The following is a 12290-nucleotide window of genomic DNA, read 5'->3' as shown; positions in this document are numbered from 1 at the left end:
CGACACTTGACCTTCACCCGATTCTCGGAATCGATGCGACATAGAACTGAGATATGACCGCATGCCACATTAAATCTTCGTCTCTATAAGAGTAACAACAGCAGAAATAAAAAGTATTTTTAAAGCGTTTGTTAGTTGGTTCAGTATGATTCACCGTAGTTAATCGGCTCTGAGCCGAACGATTTTTTCAGAAAATTTCCTGAAGTCTTACCAAAGTTTTAGCCGAAAAAGCGTTTCGCGTTATGGCATTTTCTCAGAAGAGAAGTACCTCATGAATTATGCGCAACTCGTCAATCACAGAAAATATGGTTGTCACGTACGTTCTTACGCAGACTTGTTCTGTGCTTACCTAAGTAGCCTACATTATTCTGTTAAATATTCTTACATATAAGTTTCCATTTTTGTCTCACTAGTTTAGTTTAGAAGATCGGTACCCGTTTGTCTAAGTTTTATCCCGTAGAATTCTTTATATTTCCTTTTTTAAATTTCTTTTACGTGGCAGTGGTTTTTCCGCTACCATGTGACCTTGGGAGTTTACCTCGATTCAATGTTTGATGTTATCTTGAAGAAAGAAAATGTTGAAGATATGAAATCCTACATTTTTTTACGTGGGGGGTGAGGGTGGGTTCCAGCGTAATGGGAAATGCGTGGACGAAGTGACCCATAACCTACATCCTGATATAGGCTTGAACACCGATCATCAAAAATCTTCCATACTCTTTTCCAGATCACTGCGTCGTAGTATTTCCTTCCATTCCAACAACCCGATGAAACAATCTGAAAAAATGAAGACCGTACAAATAGTTTCCGTTCGTTTAAGGGAAAATCTCTTTGGCAATATTAATACTACATATTAGCGATTTTTAGTTATTGACATTTTTGTTTTAATGTTTACGACAAAGCGAAGGTGATCTTATACAGTGATCTCGGCATTACACTCCATAATGGATGCAGCATCAGCGAAGATCGTGGTACAATCACGTGCAACATGACGTTTGTCGATCATCCGATAACAATGGATTTGAAGGTGATTGCCTGCTTTAGATTTGCGATTTTCGTCTTTGCTTTGTTTTGAATTCATTCTCTGCAGAAACTGGCCAGTGGCACTTAATTGAGACTTCTCACGCACCTGTTTATACTCAATACAAGCCGTTTATACCCATAAACAGGTGCTCGATTAAACAAATCGACAGGTTTTCTGCGTGGTCTCTACTTTTATCGACAACGATGTTCGTAATTAAAGTGGTCAAAATGTTGTAACAAATTTTTACCACTGCGATGACGAACTTCATTGTCGACAAGAGTATTGACCATGCACTGTCGATTTGTTTTTTACCACAATATCGACGTCAAATAAAAAATTCTTTTAGTGCGTGACCATATTTGAGAGTTGAGAAAGGTATTGCGCGACACGCTGACACGAGCGGCGTTGTCTGTCTGTCTGTCGACACTGACGGCAAATTGGCCGATAAGATTGCAACATTACTGCCAATTGTGGTAAAAAATCAGATGATCAGTCTACGAAGTAACTAAAAGAACTACAAACAAAAAATACACACGATCAGGGAATGAGTTCCTGACACGACAGAGGAAGAACAACAAGAACGAAGGCAATGGTTAATTAACAGTCTTTCCTCCTTTATAAATAAACTAAACATGATCTTATCGCCCGTTAGGTCAATAGGTATGATGACCCAATCAGTATAACAGCCTCAATGGACGTACCTGATCTGCAAATCTCATGGTTACATACTTTCTCCTTCAGCGACACCCAGGAAGTCTCCGGTCGTAACTCATCGGGTGTCTATGTTCAAGTGCAACTCACTCAAAAGAGCAATAACCTCCGTTTAAATGTAAGTGCTCGTTGAGGGGTCATCATGAACGGTAATAGAGTGTAGCCAATCGGAGAAGCATATTTCGCCTATAATGAACCCTTAAAATTACTTTAAATTTTAATTACTGACGACTATACGCTTTACTTATATTTATACCCGCCCCAGTTTTACAGGAAGTTGAGAATAAAAAGTATTTAGATAGTTTTCTTTCGATCCCAAAAGTTACAGAAATCTTAACCTGGGTAAATTCACTATTTTGCTAAGGCAAACGCCTACATAAGCTGCTTCCGAACCCTCTCCCAGAAACTCAATTCTACCGGGTCGAGTTTCGTCATTTATTGATCATAAATAGAGCGGGTGAAAACTGAGAATGAGTTTCGTGCAATATTCTCACGCTGTGCAACTGTACAACACGTGTTACCGCCAGAAGTAACACTATTCTTGCCTCTTAGAGCCGCTGATTTTATAGTTTTTACCTTCAATAGGTAAAGCTGTTAGCCAGGGGTAAGACCTCTGGTCAAGATCTTCATCCTACAGAAATGACCGTTATAGAGGGAAACTTTCTGTTTAAGTCAGACGAACGAGGTAAGTTGTTATAAGTCCTTCAGAAGCCCCGCCACAATCTGTTCCTGGGAAAAACCATACCTAGGTTTTTTATGTTTTATATGAAGTTATCCCACATTTTAAGAACCTACCTTGAAATATTAAAACAATTTACTACACATTTGAAAATTCAGAGCCACTGAATTTGCGAGTTAAATTTTACTCTCAGTGGTAATCGACTTTGCTTTTCTCCTATGAAAGTTTCACACGGGGCCACCGATGACTGGATCAGAATATCCCGTATTTATAGCCTTCATGACCTTGAGGAATGTATTATGGATAATTCGGTGTTAACTGGGTAGATAGTCAAGATTATCGATATTGGAGACACTTTTTACTCTTTGTGGTTGACTCCGTCGAAAGAAATCCATTTGCCATTAAAAAAAATTCAGAAAATCGACCATCAAGGGGAAAACACTATGAGAAATCCGTAACCTCATCACTGTGAGGAATCAGTAATTATATATTATCCGGGGGGTTAGGGCTCGGAGGATTTTATTTGTGTCACCATAACATTTAACTCGTAAGGCTCCGTACTGAACATCTTTCTGACCTCCCCACTCCATTGGCAGTCAACAGGTGGTCAATTTTCTAAAGTTCCCCCTTTATACTCTGTTTATGACGACTGATATCCTCTCCGTTCCCCCCTGAAAACCACGTAATCCCCCAGAATCCTGCACTTGTTCCCCTTCACCCCCCCCCCCCTCCCGGGAGATGGAAAATGAGTGGTTTTTCAAATAGGAGAAATTGACGAAATAACTGCTCAGAAAACTTGATAATGACAGGAAAACAAAAAACAAAAAAACAAAAAAAAAACGTGGAGATGAGTCTGCCTCAAACGGTCTCTTACTGTGTCTCGGTTTTTGTCGCAGGCAACTTCGAATGGTGGCATAAACTGACCGATACTGAAAAAGGGGCTGTAATTGGTGGCCCTCTCTTCGTCATTTTGTTTATTATTTCAATCAGCTGCTGTTGCTGCTGCAAGCGATCCAATTGTTGCAGCTGCCGCTGCCGCTGTCGGTGAGGCTACAGTTGTGACATCAGCAGTTGATGCCTATCCGGCGAAAGAACCATTGAGTGTAGTTTGTTGAAGGCATGAAAACTAACAATAAATAAATCTTATAGTCTCGGTCCTCTACTTAAGTTATTCCTTGAACGACTTCTTCTGATATCTTTCCTCTGACTCACTCAAACGGTTTAAGGTCGGTTCAGGTATCAAAAGTTCAGTTTGAGGAGTAATAGCGTAGTTTTATTAAAATGATTATCAATCAATGGTGAATCGCTGTCATGATTTACGACTGTTGTTGGATTTTTTCCTCTTTCCTGCGGGAATCACCAGCGGAATTCTGCTGAAAGTTCGACGATAATTGGAGACTGTTCATTCATTATTTGTCGTCAGGGGAGTAGGGCGGGGAGGATTTCGGTTAGTTCATGATAAAATTTACCCAATCCCCCCATAGGCCCTTAAGGTTTTGCAGTATGCTAATGATCTTTCTTCATTGGCAGTCAATTCTCAATAGTTCCCCTATAAGTTCTGTTAGAGACAACCAAGAGACTAAAATCTCTTGAGACAAGACAACTGATTCCCACCCCACTCTCCCCGAAAATCATGTGATTCCCCAAAATGCTTCTAACCCCCTCCCCCCGGGCAATAAATAATGAGTGGTCTTTTCGGTAGATAACCATTTATAGCTGATGTTAATGAACTGGCAAAGGAGTAACTGCCATAGCAACCTGGTTCCCAGGTTCCTCTCTTGAGGAGGAGAAAGGACCTTGGGAACGAGGATGCTGCCATAGTATTATCATAACCGGAAGTAAGGCTTTGCATTACGACACAATTCCGAGAAAAGGGATTAAGCTTCCGGGAACACTAACCAAACAAGTCGAATGAAAATTCTGAAGTTACTTTTAATAATACAATTTAAAGGTAGATGAACACTGTATATCAAATTGTTACATTTGCTAAATTCTTCTCTGTACAAAACGGTTGCACATGGAACTGTTTTGGCCCAAATTTTTCTCGTTCTTCTTTTCATCCGGCCGGCTTCTTCGAATGAAGAGGAAATTTTTTTATGCGCAGGTAGCTATTGGGTTTTTGTCGAGGAAAATGCTGTGAAATTCGACGAATTAGAAGAACAATTTTACTTTTGGAAGTTTTTTAAATTGCAGCCAAGGAAAATAAATGTGTTCGAAACATTACCTACTGTCTTTTTCTGTGAGAGTAATCTACAGCCCGTACCCGATTGTGAGCGACATTATCGCGCGGGTTATGGAAGTATACAGTTCTCCCACAATCAGGCAGAAGTCGATCTTGGCACGATGCCTTTGTATTCCCAAATTCCGAGAAACACAACCTCGCTTCTACGAGCAATAAAAAACCGGTCCTACTGGAAAATACCAGAATTGCTGTCAATCAAACTGTCGCTAAGCCGAAGCGTGGGTACCGAAAAGACACGCCATTCAGAAACATTGAGGCTTTCTATCTCTTCGTCGTTCAAAATGATTGCGTCTGGAACTATTCTGACCAAAGGTTTTCTTATTCTTCTTTTCAGTCAGCTGATTTTCACAACTGCAGGTAATTATTCAATGTTCAATGTGATCTTTTTTTTTGGTCGTTTATATGTTTACTGTGGAAGCTCTGATATATTTCTCTTCTTCAATGATAAAAAGTGATTGATTCTCAATTTGGAGGAAAATTTGAATGAAATTGTGTAATTAGCGAGGGGCCAAACAAGTCGAATAAGGTGGGAAAAGCCACGAGATCAGTGTTATTATGTATTTTAATAACAGCACATTTCGTGGAAACGCCAACGCTGAATCTTTTCGAAAGTTGAAGTCTTATAAATCAGAAGGTCTATAGCTGGTTACAGTTACGTATGTAGAGTCTTAATTTGATAGAAGACCAAATGAAAACAGGGAAAATATTCCTAACGCAAAACTTAACGTCAGTTCAAAGTCCTGTGTTAGGGGCGAAACATCTGTGGTCGGGTCAGCCATTATTATTTATTGACCAGTATTTTTTTTAACTTATCGAGAAACGTTTGCGCATGAAAACACATAATTTTCATTCCATTAAACGTAGAAACCTTCAAAGCAGAGGGTCAACTTGTAGATATTTCGAATTCAATCGAGGATAATTGACACAATTCCGCAAACTCCTAACGAATTCGAAGAATTTCAAGAGTGTTCTAATTCTCGGAATTGATGCGTCATATCGGTCTGACGGCATACATGCATGCTTCTTGATAGAATGTATTCCTCAAAACTGTTATCCCCAAATAAAGGAATGGCCGTCCAAACTATTCTCTGTATAGATTAAACTTCATTTTTAATCGTTCGAGTGACTCGTTAGAAAACTAGAGCGGGATTAGAAAAGAACAGAGCGAGAATATTAATTATGCACGTTGCCGATCAGGGTTCGCCGACCGAATCGTCGTTGAACACAGTCTAGAAAGAACGGTCTTTTCCAGATCCATATTGCGCGACAAAGAAGTTTTGAGAAATGAAAAGCAAAATTAATTTTATCGCCAAATTTTTAAGTACCTGCATTATACATGAAACCCTACAGAGGTAAGATAAATAAAATGAGAAAGATTTGAAAGGAAATAGATCGACGTCAGTAGACTTAATCTAACTTTTCTACCCACCACTGTGACCATTCATTGGAATTCAGCACTATATTGCGACACTACAATCAAGCGAATTTATTGAGGACCGCAAATCACTAATGTTTTGTCGATATTAGGAGTAGAAACCTTATATAATATCATTCAAAAGTTAATTGGTGCGACCGTCTCAGTTTCCTTGTGACCTAGAACAAACTAGAGATTACATCCGTTGAACTCGAATACTGGTCTTCGTAAACCGATTGTTTTGAAAAAGTGCTTGGCGGAATAGTAAAACAACCACTTATTTCAAAGCTTTTTCAAATCATCTTGATCACATCGGAACATTTCATTCTTTTGCATATTAGTCGCGTTAGTTTGTTTGCAGCGCTTAGTACCAGGATGTATTAGCGTTAGCGAAAATTTTTTTGCACAAACCCTCTAGTCGGTCGTAACTGATCAATGAATTGATGTTGCCTGCCCGGACTGCATCGTAAAAGATAAGCGATCATAAAATACCTAATGTATCATGAATTTTTCATTGTTTGTTAATTGTCATTCCCTGTCTGATGATTTAAACTCTGAATAAATTTAATTTTACCTCAGAAGACCTTGCACATCGAAGAAATCGCTGCAGTTGCAATGATAAAATCTATATGTCATCCGTAATATGTTTCTTGACAAAAATGCGACGGGAAAAAATCTGATTTTTAGAAAACTGAATTTTAGTATATTCCTGAAGACCTTTGTAATAATGTTATAGGTATCCCGGAGTCACAATCACAAGTTTTCTTTCTGTAAACACAACTGTTTTAACTCCTAAGAAAAACACTCCCTCAAAAGCAACATGCATGACTGCACTTATGTGCAGTGTCAATCAAAACTCGACTACATTCAGGCCCAGTCTCCGTCATACGTATTGATTTAGAATAGAAGGAAGAGTTAGTTTGTGAGTAGGTTGGCATGGGTTAGCGAATTAAAAAAGGTTAATAACGAAACAAAAAGGGATCCAGCGGTTGGTTTACAGTAAAAGTTAGAAAGGGAATGAAAACTCATAACCTTTTTGAGACAATCAGTACAATCTATAGTCTTATATAGCTTCAGAAAGGAGTTTTGCTTAATAGAAATATTATTATTTTTAGCTGACTTCTCAGATCAGAACAGCGACAGTGATTGGGATGACCAAACCATTCAGGGTAGCGATTCCTGTGGCACCTCCACACTTGATGATGGTTGCAGCATGAGTGATGATTGCAGCACAATCACGTGCAAAACAAATTTCGTCGAAAAGCCGATCACACTGAAGTTAAAGGTAAGTTTGCGCTTCCCTTACAAACGAAACGTCATTAAAAAGATCTAGAATTTCTGCTGTTAAGTAATTCTTTATTGGAAAGCTAAATTAGCAACTTAATCTACGACAAACAATTCGTGTTTGTTTGTTTTTTTTTCCACTTGCTCATCTGTTTTTTTCCACTTGCTCATCTGTTTTTTTAAGTTGATGAGTTGAGATCCTGTTTTCATCCCAGTCCCTCTCGCGAGAGTATTCCGAAGGGAATTGATGTAAGCCAAACTCTAACAGGAAAAGTAATGCGTGCCGTTACAAAAAAAAAAGGCAAAACGGCAAATACCATGTGAAACAGATTGAGACAATTAGTAATTTATCAGGGTGAAAGTCAGATAAATGAAAAAGCACGAAAAAAAGCTGAATTCGCGGTGAGAAATCGAACCTCAGACACAACAAATTGGCTCTTTGATGCTCTGCTTTAACCCTTAATAGTGACAAGTATATAATTTCTCCTCACAATATCACCCCTGAATCACACATGAAGGTCATGAGAATAAAAAAATGATCACCGACTTAAGCAGCTCTTGATTATTAAACAAATTCCCCTTTCAGCACCCTAGAAAATATATAGGGATCAGTAAGGAGAGTATGCATACTGATGTTAGGGTGTAAATGGTTAAGCAACAGAGAACTCGTTGGTGAACCACACCAATGTGAAGTTCAAATTTAACAAGCGTCTTTCTATAACTTCAGGGGAAGCGACTGACAACTTTCTTTCTCTAACGGCCCCAATCGACCCGCTTTGATCTGAAAATCACGAAAAAGCGCAAAATTAACTTATTTAACTGCCCATTAGGTCAACAAGTGCGATGACCCAATCAGTGTAACAGCCTCAATGGATGTACCTGATCTATATATCTCCTGGTCTCATACTTACACCAGTGACGACATCATAAAAGTCCCAGGATTCACTGCGTCGGTACCAGTTCTCCCAATTTCCGCTGGTGTGTACGTTCAAGTCTCTCTCACTCCAAACGGCGATGAATTGAAACTTACGGTCAGTACTGGATTGACGATATCATGGTGACTGACATGAGACAATTTATTCCCAGTCTAAGTTCTGCAACTTTCATCCTAGCCCTTTGATCTAAGAGTGACTAGCGTCTAATTTCTCCTCACAATATCACGACTGAATCACACATTTTGGGGCAAGAGAGGTTAATTTGGTAAATGTAAAGAATCTAACAATTGTTGTTTCTATTTGCAGGTGAAGCTCCTCGCTGGGGGCCAGGTTGGGGATGAAGGAGTTTATCCTGTGAAACTACCTGTGATAGACGGTAACCTGCCCATTAACACCAACGCCTGCGGTAAGTGATGATGTATGTAAACTGTCAAGAGCATTCCCAACAAATGGATTTCTTTCACCACTCGATAGGACACTTTCGACAAGTGTTAAACCTTTCTTGTTATTCAGTAATAATTGTTATTCAGTGAAAGGGCAAGGGAATCTCGTGAATGGCCTGGTTGATTTAAAAGGGAGGAGGACGGGCGTTCATTGGGGGCCTGGGAGAGCAAGAGGTGGGAGCCAAAGAGAATAGGGGATGGTGCCGTGGACAATAAGGGGGGTGCTCAGGGGAAGCCCGGGAGAAGAGGTGATGGCAATCCGCCTCAAGAATCGGGTACGGAAGGAGACAGAAGGAAGAAGGAAATAAAAACAAATGCGGGCAATCGTCATCATTAATCTACAATGCCTGTTATTAGAGGTGGGGGGGGGGGGGGAATGGGGGGAAGACAGGAGTTAAAGATGGACGAAGGGTAGGGTGCGAGGAGCGGAAGATTCTTGCCTCACCTTCCCCTTACCCATTTCTTGTGTCTGATCAAAGCTGAACGTGTATTATCTTCCTCTGGTTCAGGTATTCTCGCCTTGTGGTACAATATGAACGATATGGAAAGAGGAGCTGTGGTCGGAGGCTCCATTCTTGTACTCATCATCCTCATCTCTACCTGTTGCTGCTGCTGCGGCTGCTGCGGCTGTTGCAAACCTGCTCGGCCCAATCATGGAACCGTGTTTATCCAGCCTCCTGTTAGTGTGGGGCCTCCTGTCATGGCAACCAGTACTAAGACTACTGTCCCCATGCAACCGTTTGTTAACGAGGCTTAAGTCTTTGCCGTCTTCACTGTGCATGCTTTGAAAACGTGACCACCTTTTCAGATAAAAACTAAAATTGTGTGTGAATTTTTGCCTAGCAGTTAAAAAGGATCATACAGAAGGGGTGGGGGGTGGGGAGAGGAAACAAGGGAAGGGGTTACTCAACATTCAAGTTTCAATTTTTCCTCTTTAAACAAAGAAGAATTCCTAATCATATTCTTCCAAACAAGGCCCCTTAGCAGGGTGATAACATATCGTTCATTTCATTTCTCTCTTATTTTTTTTGAATGTTCTATTATTTAGCAAAGGCTACACGATCGTAATTTAGCAGGCAGGTCAGTTTTGAAACCAGTGATGTCCATTCTAAGGAATCATAATCGAACATATCTTAGCGTTTTCATGGAGTTCGTGAAGAGGTCATCTCAGTTTCCGAGATATACTGTTCATGCCATGAAGTATAGAAATTTAATGAGTTTTTCCGCATGTGGATTTTGCAGATAGTCCTCAATTCACAAAGAATTTAAAAACCTCCTGAAATAGAATCCCGCGAACCAAGACGCAAAACCTTACTTCCGTAAGTCCATTAAAGAACTTTCAGTAGTTTTTAAGTAGCTAGTATTGCATTTTAGGGTTTTTTTTTAATGTTTTGACCCAATAGAGTGTGCCGTAACTGAAGTTGTAAAGGATGATGGTTCTTTTACTTCTAATTAACTAATTTTTTGTGAACTTGAGAGGAAATTTGCAAAAAGGGTTTCCGTCCCGCAAACTTTTTTATCCCATAAAATAGGATGCCGATCAGCGCAAGTCAACGGAGTCGATTTTTTTGTGTAATTATGGAGTTGCGCTTGCAGAATATCTAATAGAGAGGTCATGAAGTTCTTTACATTTTGTTTGATGTTTTTCCTAAGTAAAAATCTTCTCCCATGAATTTTGCTTTTCATGATAATACTTTGTATATTGATTAAAATTGTTAGAATTAGTCATGGGTGACTATATTTGATACAGGGAATTTTTTCACAGATCACAAGTATTTCAACACATATCAGATTGTGCGCGCAGTTTTGTTATATATTTCCTTTTATTGCTCTTACGTCACCACGTGCAGGAGACCTCAGCTTATGGTTATTATTAGCATTTGATAGGCAGGCTGTTTACATATCAATGATCATTAATGGTTACTAATTTGTTGATTGTCACTAGTCTAGTTATTTCTACAAATAAATGATACTCACATTTTGACTTATGGATATTTATAAGAAACGAAATAATCCTAAAGGATGAACTGCAGTTGAGACAATTGCAGAAAAAGCTGAGACGAAAAGATCAGGCTATAATAGGATTGGAACCCATGCCCTTTAGATACTTGTTTGGCATCACCATCAATCGTCTCTGGGAGGCATGGATTCAAATTCTCTGGAAGCCTAAAGTTCTTAGGATTCTTTTCTAGAATTTTTTCAGATTGCAGCTCATTATATTTTCAATCTAACGTTCCCAACTTTCACGAGAAATCTCGATATTCTCTTGTGAGATATGAAATGGCTACTAAAATTTTTCTGGTCCTTTCTGAAGATTACTACTCTAGACACGATTTAGTTTTGATTCACCAAAATCATCCTGAGATCATCTCTGTAGATGTAAGCTGCTCCAGTAGGGAACTGGGGCGGTGAAGGTAAAGTAGCCAGGTAGCGGGCGTGCTGCACACGTAAGCTTCGGTTGTGGCACCTGTAGCATGCGTAGGTCAACAAAAGGACTCCTAGCATACCGGTTCCTCCAATCACCGTGTAGATTACCGGTGATAATGTGTGGCTGAGAGTATCAACGTCATCGGGCAAACAGAACTCGTCAGACCAGTTGCCACTGGCAGCTCTTTCATTTGACACTTGGCCACTGCTTGATGTAAATTCTGTTAACACGAAATTGCAAAGAGTATCTCGACAGAATACAAGAATTGGAAGTTTTTCATCATCCTGACGGTTTAATTTTAAATAACTTGAAAAAAAAAAAAAAAAAAAAAAACCAACAGTGACAAAATATAAAATGTATCGTCATCAACCTTCCTACCACGAATGTGTAATGGCTGGGTAAGCTCGAGTCTCCTAAAAGACTGGGCACTATTTAACAGTAGCTCCCTCCAACGAGGCCCTTAAGTAAGTTACCGCTTAAAGCGATAAGCGTAGGACCAAATTTGTATTCAGCGGATATCTACTCAAGAGGGGAGAAGCAGTCGGTGGCCTGAAGTTTTCGCCTATGCGCAGATGTAATGGCGAAGAAAAGTGTATTTACAGGCTGTCACAACTAACTTTTCTGCCAGGAGTTATAAAAAACCACTCGTCAAAAGTCGTACGGTTTTTGAACGAAGCTCAAGACGAAGTGGTAAATTGACCCAGAGCAAATTGTTTTTAAGTGAAATCGAATGCTGCTTTATTCTTCAGTTAAAAGCAAATCAAGTTTGTTGTTCTGTTTAGACAGAGAGAGGCAACATGATGCAAAAAGCTTTATTTTCCAGCTAGAATTTTCCAAACTCTGTAAGACGCGCTTCCGCTTATCTTCACCAAAGTTGACGAATAAAAAGCAACACAGAATAGAGTAAACTCATTCTATACTCTCTTCTCTGTTAAAGTTAAAGCTATTTATCAGTGTTCTGAACCTAAAGTCATCAGCATTTGAACATTTTCTGTATCGTTATGGCGATTTTTAGAAGATAAAAATATTTCATATTTTACTCACCTTCTCCCGCAGATTCATTGACGAACAGAAGGGTAAGGCCAAAAACAAGCCTGACAATAACTATCCCAACTGCGAGAATTACCGAT

At 39.5% G+C, this 12290-nt stretch overlaps 2 protein-coding genes across 2 annotated transcripts; both read left to right on the top strand.

Moving 5' to 3' along the window:
• Positions 1-790: 790 nt before the first annotated feature.
• LOC136282004 (uncharacterized) lies at positions 791-3590 on the top strand. The gene is made up of 4 exons (XM_066169082.1): positions 791-1027; positions 1677-1853; positions 2321-2420; positions 3311-3590. The coding sequence occupies exons 1-4, from the start codon at positions 989-991 to the stop codon at positions 3460-3462; spliced, it is 468 nt and encodes a 155-aa protein (XP_066025179.1). The 5' UTR covers positions 791-988; the 3' UTR covers positions 3463-3590.
• Positions 3591-4855: 1265 nt separating this feature from the next.
• Positions 4856-10716, top strand: LOC131775648 (uncharacterized). The gene is made up of 5 exons (XM_059091760.2): positions 4856-5013; positions 7186-7355; positions 8185-8385; positions 8596-8695; positions 9242-10716. Exons 1-5 carry the CDS (start codon positions 4938-4940, stop codon positions 9487-9489), a joined length of 795 nt encoding a protein of 264 aa, XP_058947743.2. The 5' UTR covers positions 4856-4937; the 3' UTR covers positions 9490-10716.
• The last annotated feature ends 1574 nt before the right edge of the window (positions 10717-12290 follow it).

Source organism: Pocillopora verrucosa, chromosome 6 (genome assembly GCF_036669915.1).
Source record: "Pocillopora verrucosa isolate sample1 chromosome 6, ASM3666991v2, whole genome shotgun sequence".
NCBI lineage: Eukaryota > Metazoa > Cnidaria > Anthozoa > Scleractinia > Pocilloporidae > Pocillopora > Pocillopora verrucosa.
The sequence above is the reverse complement of the archived record's forward strand: the minus strand, read 5'-3'. Positions and strand labels throughout refer to the sequence as shown.

What these genes read in the sequence shown, in the direction of transcription:
- LOC131775648 (XM_059091760.2), top strand. Translation starts at nt 4,938, where the DNA reads ATGATTGCGTCTGGAACTATTCTGACCAAAGGTTTTCTTATTCTTCTT. An exon ending in GCTGATTTTCACAACTGCAG is followed by an intron (nt 5,014 to 7,185) that starts GTAATTATTCAA and finishes TATTATTTTTAG; the next exon opens with CTGACTTCTCAGATCAGAAC. An exon ending in CATTAACACCAACGCCTGCG is followed by an intron (nt 8,696 to 9,241) that starts GTAAGTGATGAT and finishes CCTCTGGTTCAG; the next exon opens with GTATTCTCGCCTTGTGGTAC.
- LOC136282004 (XM_066169082.1), top strand. Translation starts at nt 989, where the DNA reads ATGACGTTTGTCGATCATCCGATAACAATGGATTTGAAG. An exon ending in CGATAACAATGGATTTGAAG is followed by an intron (nt 1,028 to 1,676) that starts GTGATTGCCTGC and finishes ATCGCCCGTTAG; the next exon opens with GTCAATAGGTATGATGACCC. An exon ending in GCAATAACCTCCGTTTAAAT is followed by an intron (nt 1,854 to 2,320) that starts GTAAGTGCTCGT and finishes TACCTTCAATAG; the next exon opens with GTAAAGCTGTTAGCCAGGGG.